Below are 25,873 nucleotides of genomic sequence, written 5' to 3'. Positions count from 1 at the left end.
GAAAGGCCTATCTTGTGGGAGGGCATGGCCCTTACCCCCAGTTATATCTGAAATAATTTCTTTCAACTCTGGCCCGAATAGGGTCTTACCCTTGAAAGGAATGTTAAGCAATTTTGTTTTGGACGACACATCCGCCGACCAAGATTTTAGCCAAAGCGCTCTGCGCGCCATGATTGCAAAACTTGAATTTTTCGCCGCCAATTTAGCTAACTGAAAAGCGGCATCTGTAATGAAGGCATTAGCCAACTTCAGAGCGTGAATTCTGTCCATGACTTCATCATAAGAAGTCTCCTTCTGGAGCGAGTTTTCTAATTCCTCAAACCAAAAAGACGCTGCCGTGGTTACAGGAATAATGCAAGAAATTGGTTGAAGAAGAAAACCTTGTTGAACAAAAATTTTCTTAAGCAAACCTTCTAATTTTTTATCCATAGGATCTTTGAAAGCGCAACTATCTTCTATTGGTATAGTCGTGCGTTTAGCTATTGTTGAAACTGCTCCCTCTACCTTAGGGACCGTCTGCCACGCGTCCTTTCTGGGGTCAACAATGGGGAATATTTTCTTAAATATAGGGGGGGGGGAACAAAAGGTACACCTGGTCTCTCCCACTCCTTAGTCACTATATCCGCCACCCTCTTGGGTATCGGAAACGCATCAGTGTGTACTGGGACCTCTAAGAATTTGTCAATTTTACACAATTTTTCTGGGACCACCAAAGGTTCACAATCATCAAGTGTAGCTAGGACCTCCTTAAGTAGGGCGCGGAGATGTTCTAGCTTAAATTTAAATGCTATGGTATCAGGCTCTGCCTGCTGAGAAACTTTTCCTGTGTCAGAAATTTCTCCCTCAGACAGGCCCTCCCTCACCGCCAAGTCAGATTGATGTGAGGGCACTACAGATAAATTATGCTCTGCGTCAGCTTACTCATTTTCTGTGTTTAAAACTGAGCAATCACGCTTCCTAGGAAAAGCTGGCAGTTTAGATAAAAATGCTGAAAGAGAATTATCCATTACTGTCGCTAACTGTTGCATAGTAATCATAATTGGTGCGCTAGATGTACTGGGCAACGCTGGCGCGGGCATAGCTGGTATTGACACAGAAGGAGAGGATAGCGAGCTATCTTCACTACCTTCAGCTAAAGTATCATCTTGGGCTATATTTTTAAGTGTGATTGTATGGTCCTTAAGCTGCTTGGACGCTATGGCACACTTCACACATAAATTTAATGGGGGAACCACCTTGGACTTTGAACATACAGAACATAGGCTATCTGAAGGATCAGACATGTTTGACAAACCTTAACAGAACTTCAATGCAATAAAAATTATTTTTTACAAAAACGTTACTGTCTCTTTAAATAATAAAAGTCCACACTTTATTACTGAAACATCAAAAAACCATTAAATACACATCCGATTTTAATGAAATTTTCACCACAGTGTCTTAATGCTTTGAAAAGATTGCATACAAATTTTCAGACCAATTAACCCCTCAGTGCCCAAACCGGAGCTAATAACAGTTATTAACCAGTTAACACAGTACAGTCCCCTGCCACAGCTTCCACTGTAGCCTTTACCTTCCTTAGGGATACATTTGGTAGCAAATAAACCTGTCTGGAGTCCTTTTCTGAGCCTCTGGACTCCCCACGTGAAGCTGCATGAAACTGCCTAGTCAAAAAATGCTGCGCAATAGAGGCGCGAAAATGAGGCTTCCTTCCTCTTCATTCCAGAGTGGAGGGCCTTTCTGACTAGAATAGGTGTCTAACCAAGTGCCAGGCGCAAATTAAACCCCAAAAGTGTTTTAAGTTTGAAAAAAAACACCTTATTTATAGCCAAAAATGTGCTAAAAAGCAATCGATTAAGCCCACAATTAGTGTCAACCAGCATAGAGCCCTTAATATAAGCCATCTATTTATAATGAGTGTAAGAAAAATGGCTTACTTATCCCAGAGGGATTTTCTGACAGTCTTCTAGCATTACATGGTCTTGTTAGAAAAATGACTGATCATACCTGAAGCAGATAAGCCTGCAAACTGTTCCCCCCAACTGATGTTCTCTGGTTTCAACAGTCCTGCGTGGGAACAGCAATGGATTTTAGTTACTGGTGCTAAAATCATATTCCTCTTAGCAGAAATCTTCATCACTTTCTGCTGCAGAGTAAATAGTACAAGCCAGCACTATTTTAAAATAACAAACTCTTGATAGAAGAAATAAAAACTACAACTAAACACCACATACTCTTCACCACCTCCGTGGAGGTGCTACTAGTTAGAGCGGCAAAGAGAATGACTGGGGGGCAGAGCCTAAGGGGAGCTATATGGACAGCTCTGCTGTGTGTTCTCTTTGCCACTTCCTGTAGGGTAAGAGAATATCCCGTAAGTAAGGATGAAGCCGTGGACCGGAGACACCAATGTAGGAGAAACACACTTTGCAAAAAAACGTTACTGTGCCTTTAAGAGATAAAAAAGGCACACAATTTTGCAAAACAGTGAAAAAATGAAGCAAACTTTTCGAAATTTTTACAGTATGTACCTAAAGCATTAGTAAGATTGCACCACTAGCAATAAAAACGATTAACCCCTTAATGCCAAAACCGGATCGACAATAAGCCAAAAAAAGGTTAAAAAACGTTCAGCACCCTGCCACAGCTCTGCTGTGGCCCTACCTGCCCTTAGGAACCAGATTTGTGGGGAAAAAACTTCTTATAGGCCCTCAAACTGCAGCCGGACCTTCCATGTGAAGCAGCCTGAACTTCTAGTCAAAATTAACTGTGCATCTGAGGCGCAAAATTAGGCCCCTCCCACCTCACTACGGTGCTTGTGAGGCCTAAAGAAACACTCCCAAGTGTTTGAATAATAGCCATGTGGGTAACAACCCCTGAAAGAAAACCAAAGTAACCTCAAAGTGTCTCAAACAAAATTTTCAATAAAAAACATTTGTCCTGAAAATAGTGTCAACCAGCATAAACTAGCCCTGTTATGTAAGCTTAAAATTCCATACTTAGTTTCTGAAAACAGCGTACCCTTCCCTCATGGGGATATTATCAGTCCTTTCTAGCATTATCACAGTCTTGTCTAGAAATAAATGACTGAACATACCTTTTTTGCAGCCTTACCTGCAAACCGTTCCCCCCAACTGAAGTTTTCTTGTACTCCTCAGTCCTTTGTGGGAACAGCAGTGGATTTTAGTTACAACACGCTAAAATCATCTTCCTCCCTGCAGAAATCTTCATCACCTTTCTGCTAGAGAGTAAATAGTACACACTGGGACCATTTAAAATAACAAACTTTTGCTTGTAGAAAATAAAAACTAAATTTCTAACACCACATTCACTTTACCCTTCCGATTGCTTAGAGCCGGCAAAGAGAATGACTGGGGGGTGGAGCTAGAGGGGGAGCTATATGGACAGCTCTGCTGTGTGCTCTCTTTGCCACTTCCTGTTGGGAAGGAGAATATCCCACAAGTAAAGGATGAATCCGTGAACTCGATACATCTTACAAGAGAAAACAAGCAGCATAGCTCTCTAAAATAGAAAGAGCAACAAGCAATAAAGGGAGAAGCTGAATATAACAAAGTTTGGCACCAAGAATGACGCAAACAAAGATGACGCAAATGCTAGAAAAACTTTTTGGCTCCAAAACCTACACAATGAAAATGACGCAACTCGCGTCATAACAGGCGCAATGTTACAATAAACAGTAGCATTATGTGTCGAGAGCCTAATTCGCCCGCGAAAATTTTAAAAAAAACATAATTTATGCTTACCTGATAAATTCCTTTCTTCTGTAGTGTGATCAGTCCACGGGTCATCATTACTTGTGGGATATTAACTGCTCCCCTACAGGAAGTGCAAGAGGATTCACCCAGCAGAGTTGCTATATAGCTCCTCCCCTCTACGTCACCTCCAGTCATTCGACCAAGGACCAACGAGAAAGGAGAAGCCAAGGGTGTAGTGGTGACTGGAGTATAATTTAAAAAATATTTACCTGCCTTAAAAAACAGGGCGGGCCGTGGACTGATCACACTACAGAAGAAAGGAATTTATCAGGTAAGCATAAATTATGTTTTCTTCTGTTAAGTGTGATCAGTCCACGGGTCATCATTACTTGTGGGATACCAATACCAAAGCAAAAGTACACGGATGACGGGAGGGATAGGCAGGCTCTTTATACAGAAGGAACCACTGCCTGAAGAACCTTTCTCCCAAAAATAGCCTCCGAGGAAGCAAAAGTGTCAAATTTGTAAAATTTGGAAAAAGTATGAAGCGAAGACCAAGTTGCAGCCTTGCAAATCTGTTCAACAGAGGCCTCATTCTTAAAGGCCCAAGTGGAAGCCACAGCTCTAGTGGAATGAGCTGTAATTCTTTCAGGAGGCTGCTGTCCAGCAGTCTCATAAGCTAAACGAATTATGCTACGAAGCCAAAAAGAGAGAGAGGTAGCAGAAGCTTTTTGACCTCTCCTCTGACCAGAGTAAACGACAAACAGGGAAGACGTTTGTCGAAAATCTTTAGTTGCCTGTAAATAAAATTTAAGGGCACGAACTACATCCAGATTGTGCAAAAGACGTTCCTTCCTCGAAGAAGGATTTGGGCACAAGGATGGAACAACAATCTCCTGATTGATATTCCTGTTAGTGACTACCTTAGGTAAGAACCCAGGTTTAGTACGCAGAACTACCTTATCCGAGTGAAAAATCAAATAAGGAGAATCACAATGTAAGGCTGATAACTCAGAGACTCTTCGAGCCGAGGAAATAGCCATTAAAAATAGAACTTTCCAAGATAACAACTTTATATCAATGGAATGAAGGGGTTCAAACGGAACACCCTGTAAAACGTTAAGAACAAGGTTTAAACTCCATGGTGGAGCCACAGCTTTAAACACAGGTTTAATCCTGGCCAAAGCCTGACAAAAAGCCTGAACGTCTGGAACTTCTGACAGACGCTTGTGTAACAGAATGGACAGAGCTGAGATCTGTCCCTTTAAGGAACTAGCGGATAACCCCTTTTCTAAACCTTCTTGTAGAAAAGACAATATCCTAGGAATCCTAACCTTACTCCAAGAGTAACCTTTGGATTCGCACCAATATAGGTATTTACGCCATATTTTATGGTAAATCTTTCTGGTAACAGGCTTCCTAGCCTGTATTAAGGTATCAATAACTGACTCAGAAAAACCACGCTTTGATAAGATCAAGCGTTCAATTTCCAAGCAGTCAGCTTCAGAGAAGTTAGATTTTGATGTTTGAAAGGACCCTGAATCAGAAGGTCCTGTCTCAGAGGTAACGACCAAGGTGGACAGAATGACATGTCCACCAGATCTGTATACCAAGTCCTGCGTGGCCATGCAGGCGCTATTAGAATCACTGATGCTTTCTCCTGTTTGATTCTGGCAATCAGTCGAGGAAGCATCGGGAAAGGTGGAAACACATAAGCCATCCTGAAGGTCCATGGTGCTGTCAAGGCATCTATCAGGACCGCTCCCGGATCCCTGGATCTGGACCCGTAGCGCGGAAGCTTGGCGTTCTGTCGAGACGCCATGAGATCTATCTCTGGTTTGCCCCAACGTCGAAGTATTTGGGCAAAGACCTCTGGATGAAGTTCCCACTCCCCCGGATGAAAAGTCTGACGACTTAAGAAATCCGCCTCCCAGTTCTCCACTCCCGGGATGTGGATTGCAGACAGGTAGCAAGAGTGAGACTTTGCCCAGCGAATTATCTTCGATCCTTCCATCATTGCTAGGGAGCTTCTTGTCCCTCCCTGATGGTTGATATAAGCTACAGTCGTGATGTTGTCCGACTGGAACCTGATGAACCCCCGAGTTGTTAACTGGGGCCAAGCCAGAAGAGCATTGAGGACTGCTCTCAATTCCAGAATGTTTATTGGAAGAAGACTCTCCTCCTGATTCCATAGTCCCTGAGCCTTCAGAGAATTCCAGACAGCGCCCCAACCTAGTAGGCTGGCGTCTGTTGTTACAATTGACCAGTCTGGCCTGCTGAATGGCATTCCCCTGGACAGATGTGGCCGATAAAGCCACCATAGAAGAGAATTTCTGGTCTCTTGATTCAGATTTAGAGTGGAATGAAGGACACGGCATGCATTTTGAAGTTTTGTTAACCTGTCCTCTGTCAGGTAAATCTTCATTTCTACAGAATCTATCAGAGTCCCCAGGAAGGGAACTCTTGTGAGTGGAAAGAGAGAACTTTTCTCTTCGTTCACTTTCCATCCATGCGACCTTAGAAATGCCAGTACTATCTCTGTATGAGATTTGGCAGTTTGAAAGCTTGAAGCTTGTATCAGTATGTCGTCTAAGTACGGAGCTACTGAAATTCCTCGCGGTCTTAGTACCGCCAGAAGAGTGCCCAGAACCTTTGTGAAGATTCTTGGAGCCGTAGCCAGTCCGAATGGAAGAGCTACAAACTGGTAATGCCTGTCTAAAAAGGCAAACCTTATATACCGGTAATGACTTTTGTGAATCGGTATGTGAAGGTAAGCATCCTTTAAATCCACTGTGGTCATGTACTGACCCTCTTGGATCATGGGCAAAATTGTTCGAATAGTTTCCATCTTGAACGATGGAACTCTTAGGAATTTGTTTAGGATCTTTAAATCCAAGATTGGCCTGAAGGTTCCCTCTTTTTTGGGAACTACAAACAGATTTGAGTAAAACCCTTGTCCTTGTTCCAACCGCGGAACTGGATGGATCACTCCCATTAATAAAAGATCTTGTACGCAGCGTAGAAACGCTTCCTTCTTTGTTAGGTTTGTTGACAACCTTGACAGATGAAATCTCCCTCTTGGGGGAGAGGATTTGAAGTCCAGAAGGTATCCCTGAGATATGATCTCTAACGCCCAGGGATCCTGAACATCTCTTGCCCAAGCCTGGGCGAAGAGGGAAAGTCTGCCCCCCACTAGATCCGGTCCCGGATCGGGGGCCCTCAATTCATGCTGTCTTAGGGGCAGCAGCAGGTTTTCTGGCCTGTTTGCCCCTGTTCCAGGACTGGTTAGGTTTCCAGCCTTGTCTGTAGCGAGCAACAGCTCCTTCCTGTTTTGGTGCAGAGGAAGTTGATGCTGCTCCTGCTTTGAAATTACGAAAGGAACGAAAATTGGACTGTCTAGCCTTGGCTTTGGCCTTGTCCTGAGGCAGGGCATGACCTTTACCTCCTGTAATGTCAGCAATAATCTCTTTCAAGCCGGGCCCGAATAAGGTCTGCCCTTTGAAAGGAATATTAAGCAATTTAGATTTAGACGTAACATCAGCTGACCAGGATTTCAGCCACAGAGCTCTGCGTGCCTGAATGGCGAATCCTGAATTTTTAGCCGCAAGTTTAGTTAAATGTACTACGGCATCTGAAATAAATGAATTAGCTAACTTAAGGAATTTAAGTTTGTGTGTGATGTCATCTAGTGTGGATGATTGAAGTGTCTCTTCCAGAGACTCAAACCAAAATGCTGCTGCAGCCGTGACAGGCGCAATACATGCAAGAGGTTGCAATATAAACCCTTGTTGAACAAACATTTTCTTAAGGTAACCCTCTAATTTTTTATCCATTGGATCTGAAAAAGCACAGCTATCCTCCACTGGGATAGTGGTACGCTTAGCTAAAGTAGAAACTGCTCCCTCCACCTTAGGGACCATTTGCCATAAGTCCCGTGTGGCGGCGTCTATTGGAAACATTTTTCTGAATATAGGAGGGGGTGAGAAAGGCACACCGGGTCTATCCCACTCCTTAGTAACAATGTCAGTAAGTCTCTTAGGTATAGGAAAAACGTCAGTACTCGTCGGGTACCCGCAAAATATTTATCCAACCTACACATTTTTTCTGGGATTGCAACTGTGTTACAATCATTCAGAGCCGCTAATACCTCCCCTAGTAACACACGGAGGTTCTCAAGCTTAAATTTAAAATTTGAAATGTCTGAGTCCAGTTTATTTGGATCAGAACCGTCACCCACAGAATGAAGCTCTCCGTCTTCACGTTCTGCAAACTGTGACGCAGTATCAGACATGGCCCTTGCATTATCAGCGCACTCTGTTCTCATCCCAGAGTGATCACGTTTACCTCTTAGTTCTGGTAGTTTAGCCAAAACTTCAGTCATAACAGTAGCCATATCTTGTAATGTGATTTGTAATGGCCGCCCAGATGCACTCGGCGCTACAATATCACGCACCTCCTGAGCGGGAGATGCAGGTACTGACACGTGAGGCGAGTTAGTCGGCATAACTCTCCCCTCGTTGTTTGGTGAAATATGTTCAATTTGTACAGATTGACTGTTTTTTAAAGTAGCATCAATACATTTAGTACATAAATTTCTATTGGGCTCCACTTTGGCATTAACACATATAGCACAGAGATATTCCTCTGAATCAGACATGTTTAACACACTAGCAAATAAACAGCAACTTGGAAATACTTTTCAAAGTAATTTACAAATAATATGAAAACGAACTGTGCCTTTAAGAAGCACAGAAAAATATTATAACAGATAAAATAATTAAGTTATAGCATCAATCTTTGTCAGAATATACAGTTTTAGCAAAGGATTGTTCCCCTCAGCAAATGATAACTAACCCAGGCAGCAGAAAAAAATACACAAATAAACGTTTTTTATATCACAGTCAATACAATCAGCACAGCTCTGCTGTAATGATTACTTCCCTCAAAAAAGGCTTTGGAGATCCCTGAACTCTGTAGAGATGAACCGGATCATGCAGGAAGAAAATGAACCTCTGACTGAGTTTTTCTGATGCTTAGAAAAAGCGCCAAAAATCGCCCCTCCCCCACACACATAACAGTGAGAGGGATCAGTGAACTGCTCTAATTTAAATCAAAACTATTGCCAAGTGGAAAAATAGTGCCCAAAACATTTTTTCACCCAGTACCTCAGAGAAAAAAACGTTTTTACATGCCAGCAAAAAAACGTTTTACCTCAATAATTAATTGTCATTTAAAACCTATTGCAAGTCCCTGCAAAATAGGTTAAGTCTATGTATACAGTTTAAAAGCCAGAGAAGTACCATTTCCCAGAAAACTGAAGTGTAAAAATATACATACATGACAGCCTGACATCAGCTACATCTACTGCATTCAAGGCTGAGTTTACATTATAACGGTATGGCAGGATTTTCTCATCAATTCCATGTCAGAAAATAAAAACTGCTACATACCTCTTTGCAGATTAATCTGCCTGCTGTCCCCTGATCTGAAGTTTACCTCTCCTCAGATGGCCGAGAAACAGCAATATGATCTTAACTACTCCGGCTAAAATCATAGAAAAACTCAGGTAGATTCTTCTTCAAATTCTACCAGAGAAGGAATAACACACTCCGGTGCTATTATAAAATAACAAACTTTTGATTGAAGATATAAAAACTAAATATATCACCATAGTCCTCTCACACATCCTATCTAGTCGTTGGGTGCAAGAGAATGACTGGAGGTGACGTAGAGGGGAGGAGCTATATAGCAACTCTGCTGGGTGAATCCTCTTGCACTTCCTGTAGGGGAGCAGTTAATATCCCACAAGTAATGATGACCCGTGGACTGATCACACTTAACAGAAGAAACAGACTGTGTTTTAGCAGCTAACCGAAACCTTGGGTAAGAAAAAAAAGACCTAAATTCTTCCAAACATAATTTCCACTTTGAAACTGTGTGACTGCAAAGGGAAATATTAACATACCTGACTCATTGCTAATATATGCAACATACATTAATAACTTTATAATATAAAGTGCCTTCCATTGCTGAGAGAAATGATATATACTTACCAGAAGACACCCATCCACAAATAGCAGACAGCCAAACCAGTACTGAAACATATCAGCAGAGGTAATGGTAGAGGAGTATAATGTCGATCTGTAAAGGGAGCCAGAGTTGAATCCCTGCAACCGAATTTACAGAGAACCTTAGAATAGATTTCCCATAGTCGAAAACATGGCATCATCAGGCAATACTCCCTTCACATCCCTCAGACAAACACTGTACTTAGAGAGGAATTGGGCCTCAAAATGCTTAGAAGCGCCTTTCACAGAAGAAATCAAGCACATGTTGCTTCACCACCTCCTAAGAGAGGCAAAGGTTGTAAAACTGAGGTATGAGTGAGGTGGGAGGTGTATTTATAGGCATTTGAGGTTTGGGAAACTTTGCCCCCTCCTGGTAGGAATGTATATCCCATACGTCACTAGCTCATGGACTCTTGCCACTTACATGAAATAAATATATAATCTGCTCTCTATCATAACATGTTGAGTTCAGTAAATTCAGCTTTGTATATAGGTATTTTGCAGCGCAGTGACTGCACAGTGTATATGAGCAGGGGATGAAGAGTACTGTAGAAAAATACATAAATATACAACTGAATTATAAATATTACACAGATACAAGCTGAATGTTACTGCTGAACTTGTCTCTAAATAATCACTTTGGTCTATCTGTGTTTTATCTATTGAAAAGGCAAAGTCACTTAAAGGAATAGTCTAGTCAAAATTAATTTTTCACGATTCAGATAGAGCATGCAATTTTAAGCAACTTTTTACGCCAATTATCAATTTTTCTTTGTTCTCTTTATCTTTATTTGAAAAAACAAGAATGTAATCTTAGAAGCCTGCCCATTTTCGGTTTAGCATGTGGGTAGCGGTTGCAGATTGGTGGCTACATTTAGACACTAATCAGCAAGCGCTACCCAGGTGCTGAACCAAAAATGGGCTGGCTCCTATGCTGACATTCATTCTTTTTCAAATAACGAGAGCAAGAGAACAAAGAGAATTAAACAGGAATAAATTAGAACGTTACATAAAATTGGATACTCTAAATCATTAAAGTTTAATTTTGACTAGACTATCCCTTTTACTCTCAGCCTGCTGTGTAACCATTTGATAAATATTTATTTACATGGCACAAAATGTCACCATCACAGAACGTTCCCTTTACTTAATATGCGCTAATCACCTGTAGCCGTATTTATAGGAACTTCATCCTCCTCAGTCTTCACCTGATCTTCTGTTATCTCAACCTTCACTAAATCAGCGTTATCTGCACCTGTACAAATAAAAGCAGAGTCAGTTTTTATATCACATGATCTTGTTTTTATAACTTTACCATAAAACAGTTTGAGCTAGATTACAAGTGGCGTGGTAAATATATATTTTTTGTGTTAGCAAAAACATCGCTAGTGTTAAACTTTTTGCGCCTGTTGGGTTCCGCTGGTATTACAAGTTGCAAAAAAACATATTTTCAGCTAGCGGTAACCCAAAAAGCACAAAAATCCTAAGCGAAGAGTTTTTGCGTGCATTTTATTCCCCCGTAGAAATCAATGGAGAGAAAAAATTGTGGGGGACAAATAACACCCTACTAGCGCAAACGACCTGGCATTTCCGGATTCCCAATAGAAGTCAATGGAGAAAAAAAATTGATGCTTACCAGGAAATCATCTGGTAAGCATAATTTATGTTTTCCTTCTTAATATGGGAAGAGTCCACAGCTGCATTCCTTACTTGTGGGAAAATTATACCCAAGCTCTAGAGGACACTGAATGCTAATGGGAGGGGAAAAGAGAGGCGGCCCCTAATCTGAGGGCACCACAGCCTGCAAAACCATCTCCCGAAGGCTGCTTCAGCAACAGAAATTTTTTGAAAAAGGAGAGGAAGACCAGAAAGCCGTCCTACAAGTCTGATCCATGGAGGCCTTATTTTGAAGGCCCAAAAGAGCCTCTTGTGCCACAAGACAGCTACAAAAAGGGACTAGCTAAGCGACCCATTTTCCAGACCCCTGGAGAGGAGATCCTAGCACCCCGAACCAGTGGTAGTACAACCCAGAATAAGTGAGTAATCTACACCCTAAAATTAGGGAGACGAGGCTCCATGGAAAAGGCTAAAAGAGAGGACATAAACTCTCTGGGCACTTTCTCTGAAGAAGACGAAATGTCCCTTCTACGTAGTCCACAGAGAAATTAGGTAAGAGGAAGAAGAAGAAGAAAAGGACCTTATACCCGCAAGCCCCTGAACCAAGGTAACCCAAATGGAGGATAAGATAGAATCCTCACAATTTAAGACGTACCCATATAGCGGTCGTGAAGGAGCGGACAGAATTACTGATGCCAGCTCCCACTAGACTCAAGCCCTCCTCAAGAAGGAGTGGCAAGAAGAAGAGAAAATATAACAACCCATGAGGCACTGCTAATGAAACAATTGGCTCCGCCCAAGAACGAAAACAGCCCCCTTCTGAACAATCAGAATCGAGCTGAGACGCCCTGGATCTCCCTCTGGCGTCTACCTCTATCATTAAGCAAATCCGAGGATGAAGAGACCATATCCCACAAAAGGGGATAACAGAAAATCCTCCTTCCCAGATGGCCACATCCGGGGAATAAACCGCTGATCTTCTGTTACCTCAGCCTAAACCCACCGCAGACCCGAGACCTACCCTCATCACTAGGGAGGAGCCCTATCCACTCAGATAGTAATCTGAGTCATCGGAAAATTAGTCTGAGTAGAATCAGTAACCTGGGGCTAACCCAGTAGACAAGCCTTTTATAGCAGAAACTGCTCTAAGAACCGCCAAGAGTATCGGGAGGGAACAGACCTCCTGCTCACATAGCCCAGAAACCTCGTAGCATACCCTCACCATCTAGCTGGACTAGAAACTGGGGGAGAACACCCGGAATTTATCCTAAGGAAGTCCCTAGGCGAACTGATTAAGGAACCTCTAGGTAAGTGGTTATTGGCATTTTTTATACAGCGGCAGCAGGGATTCCACTTCAATAAGGATTACTAACTGTTACAGTGTATCATTGTGTAGCACTAGCTCCATATATTTACGTGCTAAATTCAGACTCCAGTTACAATACAATACAAAATGTACTATAGCAACACAGGAATACGTACTGATTCAGCGATTGATGCTATTAACAGTTACTAGTGTCCAACATATATTATTTATGCAGCATCAGTTATATATATTTACGCACGCATTTGAGACTTGTTGTGCATTGAACACATGATTGCAGTATAACATGAACTTGACTATAGCAATACAGGAGTTAGTACTGATTAAAGCCCTCTAGAGGTATCATCAAATCTGACTCAGAGTAAACTTTAGTATTCCTGTTATGACAAGTGACTTTAATCCTTACCAACCTGACGCATAACATCACTGACCAATTGAAATAAAGTCAGAATTGTCATGAACCAACCCTCCAGACTAAAAAGAAAAAGAAAAGGTCTGGGAGGCATTCTGCTAAGAAGGGCTGTGTGGGGATTTGAACCTGTGGCTCTGTGGTTGCTATTTCTGTTTGCTTACATGTTGAGCCACAGCCAGTTCTAGCAATAGCATGGATCTTAAAAGTTCTGATAAATAACTATTTGCCTTACTTGTTATTACACCTGTGCAACACACAGGTGTTCTCAATTCTGGAATTAATCAGAACCAACCCTGTGCAAAACCTCCCTATTTAAGGATGGCTTTTAGTCTGCAGTTTTGTCTTCACATTGGATCTGTTTTGTCAAGTCAGAACCTGTTTCCTGTACTTCTTTGGAGAAAGATTTCACCTTTCCACCTGTTTACAAGGTATTACCAGGAGAAAGCCTTTACCTTTAAACCTGTTACCAATCTACAAGTTTGTTTCCTGCTTTATGCAATTCCTGCGCTCGGCTGTTGCCAGGAGAGAGACTTCACCTTTGCACCTGTTTGCAAGGTATTGCCGGGATAAGGCCTTTACCTTTGAACCTGTTACCAGTTCACAGGTTTGTATCCTGCCTTGTGCATTTCCTGCACTCAGCTATGGCCAGGAGAAAGACTTTACCTTTAGACCTGTTGCCAGTTCACAGGTTTGTTTCCTGCCTTGTGCAATTCCTACACTCAGCTAACCAGGAGAAAGACTTTACCTTTAAGCCTGTTACCAGTTTGCAAGTTTGTTTCCTGCCTTGTGCAATTCCTGCACTCAGCTATGACTAGGAGAAAGACTTTACCTTTACACCTGTTACCAGTTTACAAGTCTGTTTCCTGCCTTGTGCAATTCCTGCACTCAGCAGTTACCAGGAGAGAGACTTTACCTTTGACCCTGTTACCAGTTCACAAGTTTGTTTCCTGCCTTGTGCAATTCCTGCACTCAGCTATGACCAGGAGAGAGACTTTACCTTTAGACCTGTTGCCAGTTCACAGGTTTGTTTCCTGCCTTGTGCAATTCCTGCACTCAGCAATTGCCAGGAGAAAGACTTTGCCTTTAAACCTGCTACCTGTTTACAGGTTGTTTTCTGCCTTGTGCAAATCTTACATTTCGGTTATTGCCAGGAGAGAGACTTTCCTTTTTGAATCTGCATCTCTGCTTACTAGTTTTGTTTATTTTCACTCCTGCTGTATGTGGTCTTGACATACCTGAGTAGCATATTTGAATATTCTGCAAGTATTTGCTTAAACAAAGTGTTTTGTTGTTTGAGTAAATTTGTTATCATTTTCAGTCAGTATGGCTTCTACTAATCTTCCTTTGGAGCGGCTGTTCCAGACAATGAGGCTCTCACATGATATCCTGAGACGAATCATGACAAGAATAATGGAATATACATTTTTTATGACTAATCCTGACTAAGTTCAGGTTCAGGAGCTTTATAATTGGAGAATTATCAGTACTAATGAATAAACTACCATGTTATACTACATAGAGGTTGTTTGGGGACCCTATAGAATTCCAATTGTAGGTACTACTCAATTTATAAATCCATAAGATAGTAGATTAGGATGTATATATCACGCCTTGGGTTAATATATCTAAATTTTTCATTCTATTATTTTTGGTGTCCTATCGCCTAGCGTATAATCAGTAGTTAAACTGTCAGTGATCTTTATGATGATGACCGAGTCACATTAAGATCATAGGGACCCTGAGTGACACACAGAGTACACTATTAATCTATTAAGAACACTATAGTGGTTAATTCATATACCCAGATTGGGTGATTCTTTTATCTGTTAGAGAGCTACTTTATTATGAATACTGAGGGATAACATTTATTCTAGTTATTTAGAGGCCTTATAAGCTTATACTGTTATTCCTTTGTTCACCATTATTTTTCTATAATCGTAACCAGTGTCTGTGACATTTTTAATTGGTGTGTTGTATATATTCTTATTTTTATTTTGTGATCAATAAAAGTTAAATTTTAATAAATCTCGTTTTGGAATTTCACTGCCCTATAGTCAGGGCCCAGAGTGCTTTATGTGCATACCTAACGAGGACTGGCACGCTGTCTCTTTGTGTCATTCCTCTTTTGTGTTCAAAGTTGTGATATTGTCTGTCTGAAAACAAATGAAAAGTTCTCTCTTTAATAGATGCCAAGCCGGAAGGGCTCTGAAAATAGCACAGAGTTCTAAAATATTGATTGGCAACCTCGCCTCTTGAGGTGTCCAAACCCCTTGTTGCTGTCAGAGACCCCCAGACAGCTCCCCAACCTGTAAGACTTGCATTCGTAGAGATTACAGTCCAGGAAGGACGAACAAAAGAGGCCCCCTGAATAATTTGATGATGGTCTAACCACCAAGTCAGAGAAAGTTGAATGCTGGGATTAAAGAATATCAACTGTGATATTTGAGTATAATCCCTGCACCATTGATTCAGCATGCAAAGCTGCAGAGGTCTCATATGAAAACGAGCAAAGGGGATCGCGTCCGATGCTGCAGTCATGAGACCTTAAACTTCCATGCATATAGCCACTGATGGGAATAATCAAGACTGAAGGTTTTGACAGACTGAAACCAATTTAATTTGTCTCTTTTCCGTTAGAGACAGAGTCATGGACACTGAATTTATCTCGAAACCTAAAAAGGTGACCCTTGTCTGAGGAATAAAGAAACTCTTTGGTAAATTGATCCTCCAACAATGTCTTTGAAGAAACATTAGTTGATTCATGTGAGATTCTGCAAAATGAAAAGATTGAGCTAGTACCAATATATTGTCCAAATAAGGAAACACCACAATACCCTGCTCTCTGATTACAGCTATAAGGGCACCGAGAACCTTTGAAAAAGATTCTTGGAGCTGTCGCTAGACCAAATGGAAGAGCGACAAATTGGTAATGCTTGTCTAGAAAAGAGAATCTCAGAAACCGATAGTGGTCTGGATGAATAGGAATGTGAAGATAAGCGTCCTGTAAGTCTATTGTGGACATGTAATGACCTTGCTGAACAAAAGGCAGAATAGTCCTTATAGTCACCATCTTGAAAGTTGGGACTCTTACAAAACGATTTAAAAACTTCAGATCCAGGACTGGTCTGAATGAATTTTCTTTCTTTGCGACAATGAATAGATTTGAATAAAACCCCAAACCATGTTCTCGAAGAGGAACTGGTACAATCACTCCTGAGAGTTCTAGGTCTGAAACAGGATTTGTTGGAACATGAGAAAGAAAAAAATCTTCCCACGGGAGGTCTTTTTCTGAAACCTATTCGATACCCTTGAGACACAAAATTCTGAATCCACTGATTCTGAACTGAATTTGTCCAAATGTCTTGAAATAATTTCAATCTGCCCCCCAGCAGTTGAACTGGATTGAGGGCAGCACCTTCATGCAGATTTAGGGGCTGGATTTGGTTTCTTATAAGGCTTGGATTTATTCCAACTTGAAGATGATTTCCAATTGGAACCAGAGGCCTTAGAGTAAGGAGTGGCTTTCTATTCTCTACCATGTCAGCATTCCGTGATTTAAGCCATAAAGTTCTTCTAGCTAAAATAGCTAAAGACATAGATTTAACATCAATCTTGATATCATCAAATATGGCATCACAAATAAAATTATTAGCATGTTGAAGCAAAAGAATAATGCTATTCAAATCAGGATCCTGAAAGAGTAGGAGTTTGGTATTTTCAAACATTAGTGAGGGGAGTCTGCGATAGGCCTGGAGCACCTGTACCTTAACCTGAAACTGCAAGAATTTAATCATCACCTGTCTAGGGGGCAGGCCCTCTCTGGCATTTTGCCTTTCTGGATTTACTCTGTGTGCTCTCTCCACGCTACCCCTGAGAGCGCCCGCCGCTATACCTAACAAGGCTAGGAGGGTTTGCTCTATGAAGTGTATTATTTCTGAGGGTTTGACAGATTCAGGTAGGCCCACCAAGTGTACATTATTTCTCATGGGCCTGTTTTCCAAATCTTTTAGGTGCTGGTGTAACAGCTGGTTCTGATGTGTCAAATCCTCTACCTTTTTAGTGTGTGCAACATTAAAATCCTCTAACTCTGAAACCCTTTCCTCCACTTCGTTAAAGCAGGTTGTTATTTGTTTGACCTCTCCGGCCAGAGTATCTAAACCTTTTTGATTATCCATTTTAGGCATGAATAGAGAAGTTAGTTGTTGTACTATATTGTGAAATTCTTTGGGATCAGATAAGGTATCCCCATTTTTAGCAGAAGAGGTGGCTGAGTTACAAAGGCTACACTTTTGTTTTCTGTCGCTTGATTTGCCTTTGCTAGACATTTTAGAGGGTTCTAAGAATTTATCCATAAAAGAGAAGGGTACAACGGTGTTTCAGACAGTTTTTTGACAAAAAGTAAATTTATGCTTACCTGATAAATTCATTTCTTCTATGGTACAACGAGTCCACGGATTTATCCTTTACTTGTGGGATACTATCCTCCTGCTAACAGGAAGTGGCAAAGAGCACCACAGCAGAGCTGTCTATATAGCTCCTCCCTTAGCTCCACCCCCCAGTCATTCGACCGAAGGTACAGGAAGAAAAAGGAAGAAAAAGGAGAAACTAAAAGGTGCAGAGGTGACTGAAGTTTAAATAAAAAATAAATAAATATAATCTGTCTTAAAATGACAGGGCGGGCCGTGGACTCGTCGTACCATAGAAGAAATTAATTTATCAGGTAAGCATAAATTTACTTTTATTCTATAAGGTACGACGAGTCCACGGATTCATCCTTACTTGAACGGGAGGGACAAAACAGATGGTTAAACAGAAGGCACCACTGCTTGAAGAACTTTTCTCCCAAAAATAGCCTCAGAAGAAGCAAAAGTATCAAATTTGGAACATTTGGAAAAGGTATGAAGAGAAGACCAAGTTGCAGCCTTACAAATCTGTTCAACAGAAGCATAATTTTTAAAAGCCCATGTGGAAGCCACCGCTCTAGTAGAGTGAGCTGTAATCCTTTCAGGAGGCTGCTGTCCAGCAGTCTCGTATGCCAAACGGATGATGATTTTCAGCCAAAAAGAAAGAGAGGTAGCCGTAACTTTTTGACCTCTTCGCTTTCCAGAATAGACAACAAACAAAGAAGATGTTTGACGGAAATCTTTGGTTGCTTGCAAGTAAAACTTCAAAGCACGAAACACGTCCAAGTTGTGCAACAGACGCTCCTTCTTAGAGGAAGGATTAGGACACAGAGAAGGAACAACAATTTCCTGATTGATATTACTAACAGTAACAACCTTAGGAAGGAATCCAGGTTTGGTACGCAAAACCACCTTATCAGCATGGAAAACAAGTTAAGGCAAGTCGCTTTGCAATGCAGATAGTTCAGAAACTCTTCGAGCCGAAGAGATAGCAACTAAAAACAGAATGTTCCAAGATAGAAGCTTAATATCTATGGAATGCATAGGTTCAAACGGAACCCCTTGAAGAACTTTAAGAAGGCTTAAACACAGGCTTGATTCTAACTAAAGCCTGACAGAACGACTGAACGTCTGGAACATCTGCCAGACGCTTGTGCAGTAGAATCGATAAAGCAGAAATCTGTCCCTTTAAGGAACTAGCTGATAGCCCCTTCTCCAATCCCTCTTGGAGGAAGGACAAAATCATAGGAATCCTGATCTTACTCCATGAGTAGCCTTTGGATTCGCACCAATAAAGATATTTACGCCATATCTTATGATAAATTTTCCTAGTGACAGGCTTTCGAGTCTGAATCAAGGTATCTATGACCGACTCAGAGAAACCCCGCTTGGATAAAATCAAGCGTTCAATCTCCAAGCAGTCAGCCGTAGAGAAACTAGATTTGGATGCTGGAACGGACCTTAAATCAGAAGGTCCTGTCTCAGTGGCAGAGTCCATGGGGGAAGAGATGACTTGTCCACCAGGTCTGCATACCAAGTCCTGCGTGACCACGCAGGTGCTATCAAAATCACCGAAGCTCTCTCCTGTTTGATTCTGGCAATCAAACGAGGAAGGAGAGGAAATGGTGGAAACACATAAGCCAGGTTGAACGACCAGGGTACTGCCTGAGGATCCCTTGACCTGGACCCGTAACAAGGAAGTTTGGCATTCTGACGAGACGCCATCAGATCCAATTCTGGTGTGCCCCATTGCTGAATCAATTGTGCAGACACCTCCGGATGGAGTTCCCACTCCCCCGGAAGAAAAGTCTGACGACTTAGAAAATCCGCTTCCCAGTTCTCCACTCCTGGGATATAGATTGCTGATAGATGGCAAGAGTGAGTCTCTGCCCACCGAATTATTTTGGTAACCTCTATCATCGCTAGAGAACTCTTTGTTCCCCCCTGATGATTGATATATGCTACAGTCGTGATATTGTCCGACTGGAATCTTATGAATCTGGACGAAGCCAGCTGAGGCCACGCCTGAAGTGCGTTGAATATCACTCTCAGTTCTAGAATATTTATCGGGAGGAGAGCCTCCTCCTGAGTCCACAAACCCTGTGCTTTCAGGGAATTCCAGACTGCACCCCAGCCCAATAGGCTGGCGTCCGTCATCACTATGGCCCACGTTGGCCTGCGGAAACACATTCCCTGGGACAGATGATCCTGTGATAACCACCAAAGAAGAGTCTCTGGTCTTTTGATCCAGATTTATCTGAGGAGATAAATCTGCATAATTCCCATTCCACTGTTTGAGCATGCATAGTTGCAGTGGTCTGAGATGCAAGCGAGCAAACGGCACTATGTCCATTGCTGCTACCATCAGTCCGATTACCTCCATACACTGAGCCACTGACGGCCGAGGAATGGAATGAAGAGCTCGGCAGGTGGTTAAAATCTTTGATTTTCTGAACTCTGTCAGAAAAATTTTCATGTCCACCGAATCTATCAGAGTTCCCAGGAATGGAACTCTTGTGAGAGGGATAAGTGAACTCTTTTTTCCGTTCACCTTCCACCCGTGAGATCTTAGAAAAGCCAATACGATGTCCGTGTGAGACTTGGCTAGTTGGTAAGTCGACGCCTGAATTAAGATATCGTCCAGATAAGGCGCCACTGCTATGCCCCGCGGTCTTAGAAGCGCCAGAAGGGACCCTAGCACCTTTGTGAAAATTCTGGGACCTGTGGCCAAACCGAAGGGAAGAGCCACAAACTGGTAATGCTTGTCCAGAAAGGCGAACCTGAGGAACTGGTGATGATCTTTGTGGATAGGGATGTGTAGATACGCATCCTTTAAATCCACAGTGGTCATATATTGACCCTCCTGGATCATTGGTAAAAATAGTCCGAATGGTCTCCATCATGAAGGATGGGACTCTGAGGAATTTGTTTAGGATCTTGAGATCTAAAATTGGTCTGAAGGTTCCCTCTTTTTTGGGAACCACAGATTGGAGTAAAACCCCTGCCCCTGTTCTGCTTTCGGAACTAGGCGGATCACTCCCATGGTATATAGGTCTTCTACACAGCATAAGAACGCCTCTCTTTTTGTCTGGTCTGCAGACAATTGAGAAAGATGGAATCTCCCCCTTGGAGGAGAATCTTTGAAATCTAGAAGATACCCCTGGGTTACGATTTCTAAAGCCCAGGAGTCCTAAACATCTCTTGCCCAAGCCTGAGCAAAGAGAGAAAGTCTGACCCCTACTAGATCCGGTCCCGGATCGGGGGCTACCCCTTCATGCTGTCTTGGTGGCAGCAGCGGGCTTCTTGGCCTGTTTACCTTTGTTCCAAGTCTGGTTAGGTCTCCAGACTGACTTGGATTGAGCAAAATTCCCCTCTTGTTTTGCAGCAGGGGAAGAGGTAGAGGGACCACCTTTGACGTTTCGAAAGGAACAAAAATTATTTTGTTTGGTCCTCATCTTATTTGTCTTATCCTGAGGAAGGGCATGGCCTTTCCCACCAGTGATGTCTGAAATTATCTCTTTCAGTTCAGGCCCGAATAGGGTCTTACCTTTGAAAGGGATGGCTAAAAGCTTAGATTTTGATGACACATCAGCAGACCGGGACTTAAGCCATAATGCTCTACGCGCTAAAATGGCAAAACCTGAATTTTTTTTTTTTTTTTTTTTCAAAAAACAAGCTTTATTGATTTGCAAAAAAGAAAGAACGACATTACATAGGTATGGCATTTTTACAAAGGGTACAGTACATTGGAAAAATACTATCTGGTATAAACAAATTTGCCCTTTTATGCTCTCTGAGCTTCTAGGAGCTTGTGTTTATTGAGCAGAAGCAGGATAATCCTGCCTACAAGTAGAATGTCTTCAACTTCTTTCAATATTGTCTTTGAGCTTGCTCCAACGAGTAGAGAGACTCGTTGTATATAATTAGTCTCACGACTTTCGCGTGACATGTTCATTGTAGCTTAACATCAAAAATAAATTGTTTTAACACTAAAGCACTCAGCAGGGTTTATCTCATACTGCTGAGAATTGGAAGTTTCCGATGTTATGGCCCAGACGGGCTAAAGAGGAGAAATAGAGAAAAAAAAAAAAAAAAAAAAAAAAGGGGGAGGGATGGTGGGGAAGGGGAAGATAGAAAGGAGTGGCTGAGTAGGCAGAGACAGGTGTCTAGAGGGTTTGGGGGCGAGGGGGGGGAGGGTGGGGTGGTGGCCACACCCAAGGGTAAGGGGGTATGTACAGCTAAGGTGGGGACATCTGACACAAGTACAGGGTCTATTCCCTTAGTGCTTTGGGTATTATTCCCATATGTTCAGCTTTTGGTTTCTTGTTAGATTTCACTAAAGTCCTTTGCCCGACCATGTTAATGTCATCATTTCATGAGTGGCTAGTCTGCCTGTCTTAAGATAGTGATACCTTTCGAGTTTCAACAGCTCCTCTACTCTAGATCTCCACTCCAGTATATCTGGCACCAGGGCCGCCATCAGGGGGTGACAGGGGTGACTCCTGTCAGGGGCCCAATGAGCCAGGGGGGCCCCATGAGGCAAGAACTAAAAAAAAAAAAAAAAAAATTTTTTTTTTTTTTTTTTTTAAATTTTGCCAGCCACCAGTGGGTACTACAGCAGAGTGCAAATTGAGCATGGGGAATGTTATTACAAGGAGTAAAGTATTAGCATTTGAGAGGATTTCTTAGTGTGCACTAAACCACTATGCTCAGTGTGAGACAGACTTGGCACTTTGTACAGTGTGTGCCTGAGTCAGACGGCAGATCACTTTCATTTGAAGAGGAGGTAGGACTTACTTAGCAAATGTTTTTTATTTATTTGTGCAATTTTGGATTGTAACTTCAGTGGGGTAGTAGTTGAATGGTGGGGCTAGGGGTCCATAAAAACACATTTTTTTAGCAGCAGTGTATTTATGATTATTTGACAATGCTGTAGAAATTCTATATTTAAAACCACGCAGAAATGTTTCCTCCTCAATACACAAATGGTAGATGCCCTTTTGGCAGATATGCATTTTATATATATATATTACATTCCAGTTTACTGCCCCTTTTATGCAAGGACTTTCCAGATGCAAGGAGGCATTTTATCTAAGATTTTTTATATCTGCATAACATTTTATACTCTCAGACTAAGATTGCTCAGTGTTTGAAATGAGACAGGTTAACTTAAAACTGTTCAGTTTACACTACAGCTGACTTAGTTTTGAAATACATACCAACAAGCCTAAATCCTGCATTTAACCAGATCTAATGTTATGAGTACCACAGCTTATGGTCCCACCAAGACCATATAGAGTACAGCATTTTCAAAATCCATAAGTGCAGCTGACAGATTGGAAAATGTGTACACTATATTTGAAGTGGTGCTCTTGGTTGGGGAAAATGGGGAAAAACAAACATATGTCAACCTTTTAAAGGTACTTTTCTTCATCTAGCCATCTACCCAGCTCATTAATGAACAATTTTGAATTCACAGAATTATTTTTGTTTGCACATTTACAAATATGATTCTTTAAAAAGTGATCTCTTAATTTCTGAATTTTTTTTATCATGCATATCACACACTGTTGATTTAGGGGATGCAAGGTGCATAAATGTTTCCTCCTGTGAGTGTTTCTGTGGGTGTATGTGTTTATGTCTTTGTGCTTTAGTTTGTGTCTCTATGTGTATGTATTCTTTATCTGTGGGTCTCTCTGTGAGGGTGGGTGTGTATGTCTTTGTGCATTTTCTGTGGATGTCTGTGAGGGTGTGTGCATATGTCTTTGAGCTTTTTCTATGGGTGTCTCTGTGAGGGTGTGTGTGTGTATGTATGTATGTATGTCTGTGTTTTCTGTGGGTGTCTCTGTGAGGGTGTGTGTATGTCTTTGTGTGTTTTCTGTGGATGTCTCAGTGAGGGTGTGTGAATGTATGTTTTTCTGTGTTTTTCATGTGGTTGTCTCTCTCTGTGTGTGTATGTCTTTGTGTGTTTTCTGTGGGTGTCTCTGTGTGTGTGTGTGTGTGTGTGTATGTCTTTGTGTGTTTTCTGAGGCTGTCTCTGTCAGTGTTTCCTTGGGTGTATGTGCAAGTTTGAGTTTGCCTGTGTGTGTCCATTGTCTGTTCCTTTTTAGGACATTTTGACCTTACTACTAATTATTCACATTTTTCTACAGACTTTGAGACTAACAAGACCTTTCCGGAAGTAACCAATCCACCATTTAACCTTTAAGTTATTGTTTAGGCAGTTCAGGGCCCTTCCTTTCAGCCACTGCATGCTGTTGTCATAATTTAGTTGTCATCTTCCTTTACAAAAAGATAATCAGAACTCCATATTTTGTTTTCTAAATCTCCTTGTTTTACAAAACTGTACTTTACCTCAATACTTGTCAGGTCAATGTAAACAAGTGCTAAGTGTCTGTTTGGGTTTCTGTGTCTGATTGTGTTTCTTTGCGTGTCTGCTAGAGTGTCTATATGTGAATCCTTATGTGTGAGTGTGTGTGTTTGTGTATGAGTGTGTCTGTGTGTTTGTATGTTACTAACTTTTCAACATTTCCAAGTTTAAATAGACAATTAAGAATAAAGTGCATATACGTTTTAGTCACTTGGTCAAAAATTGCACATGTCAAAGGAGGGGGGGGGGGGCCCTGATAAATGGTTGAGTCAGGGGCCCCAAAATTTCTAGTGGCGGCCCTGTCTGGCACCCGTGTTGCCTTCCAGTGCCTAGGTATTAGACCTTTCGCACTGTTTAGCATGAGCAGTAGGAGTAGATACTTATCCTCCCTTGTCACTTTAGGGAGTCCGTGGTAGATCAAATATGATGGTTTTGGTGGGATAATGATCCCTAGTATTCTGCTCATGTCTCCCAATACTTCCTCCCAATAGGGTTGTATTAGTGGACAACTCCACCAGATATGCAAAAGAGTTCCCTCCCCACCGCAACCCCTCCAGCATCCCCCACTTGTGTGTGGATAGATTTTTTGTAGTCTATGAGGGGTCAGGTACCACCTGCTGAGCAATTTGAAGTGGGTTTCCTGTATTCTCATTGACACTGAAGCTCGCCTGGCCCTATCAAAGATTTTGAGCCAATCTTTATGTTCTATTTCCTGATCTAGATCTGCCTGCCATGCCTGAGTATATCTCGGAAGAGAAAAGTCCCCCTTCAGTAGGAGTAATTTGTATATTTGAGAGATAAGATGGGCCGGAGTCTGTGACATTGTGCATAGAGTTTCAAAGATTGTCCTTTGCCTCGTGAGTGAGGTCCTGTCTTTGTGTGTTTTAAAATAATGTGTTATCTGTGCCGTTCTGAACCAAGAGGCAAAGATATCTGGGGCCCATTCCATCAGTTCTGCATGTGTTTTGAGCTTATCTTGATGTATTATGTTGGAGATGGAGGCCTCCTGGAGAGTGTGGAACGCTCCCGGAGCGTGTGGTGTGTTTTCTATTCCTAATTCTGGGTTGTCCCGAACTGGAGTGTTTGGTGAATTATGGGAAGAGAGCTGCGTGTTTTCGCTAAGTAGTCTATCCCATGTCTCAAACACCTCTTTCGCTAGGGGGTACTTCTGTATCTCAGAGGGGCGATGCTTGGCAGGGATCCATGCTAAAGCTCCCGTGTTGTTCCGGTTTAATATCTCATTGTCCATTTGGACCCAGGCCTTGCTACGCAAGTTCCGGCTCCATTCGACTATTCTCTGAAGGGAAATAGCTCTCTGGTATTCCTTCAGCAAGGGCACCCCCAGCCCCCCCCTCTCTCTAGGCAAATAGATGGTCTGTTTTCTGATTCTGGGTTTAATCCCATTCCAGATATATGACTCCATGGCTGTTTGTATTTGCCTAATGTATGGTGTGGTTGGGTGGATCGGGACTGTCTGCATCACGTATAGCACCCTCGGTAAGATATTCATCTTAACCACCCCCACCCGTCCCATCCATGAGATTGTTTTATTTTTCAAGTCTTTCGTTATTTCTCCACAGATGTGTTTATAGTTAACATCTGATATCTCATTAATGTTAGAGGAGATCCAAATCCCTAGGTATTTGATAAACTGGTCTGCGATTTTGATGGGACAGTCCGTGTGGTGAGCCGCAAACACCATGGGTGGTTCTGTAATGTTTAAAATTTCTGATTTCTGGGGGTTGAGCAGAAAGTTGGATATTTCTCCGTAAGCGGAGAGTTCCGACAGTGCTTCTCTAAGTGAGCTAGGGGAGTCAGACAGTGTCAACAGAATATCATCTGCATACATTGAGAGCTTATGCTCTGTCCCCCCGATCTTTAATCCTCTAATGGTCGGATTAGCTCTTATTTTGCTCGCCAGTGCTTCAACTGTCAGGGCGAACAACAAAGGCGAGAGGGGGCATCC

General features: G+C 42.0%; 1 protein-coding gene across 1 annotated transcript in view; it reads right to left on the bottom strand.

Moving 5' to 3' along the window:
* LOC128657389 (zinc finger protein OZF-like) overlaps positions 1 to 25,873 on the bottom strand; it is a 160,698-nt gene that overhangs the window by 33,917 nt on the left and 100,908 nt on the right. Inside the window, exon 6 of the mRNA XM_053711721.1 lies at positions 10,947 to 11,036. Coding sequence (XP_053567696.1) covers positions 10,947 to 11,036 — 90 coding nt within the window. The remainder of the gene's footprint in view (positions 1 to 10,946; positions 11,037 to 25,873) is intronic.

The sequence above is a fragment of the Bombina bombina genome, chromosome 4 (assembly GCF_027579735.1).
Source record: "Bombina bombina isolate aBomBom1 chromosome 4, aBomBom1.pri, whole genome shotgun sequence".
NCBI classification, from domain to species: Eukaryota; Metazoa; Chordata; class Amphibia; order Anura; family Bombinatoridae; genus Bombina; species Bombina bombina.
Note: the sequence above shows the minus strand (reverse complement) of the source record. Positions and strands in the feature narration are given on the sequence as shown.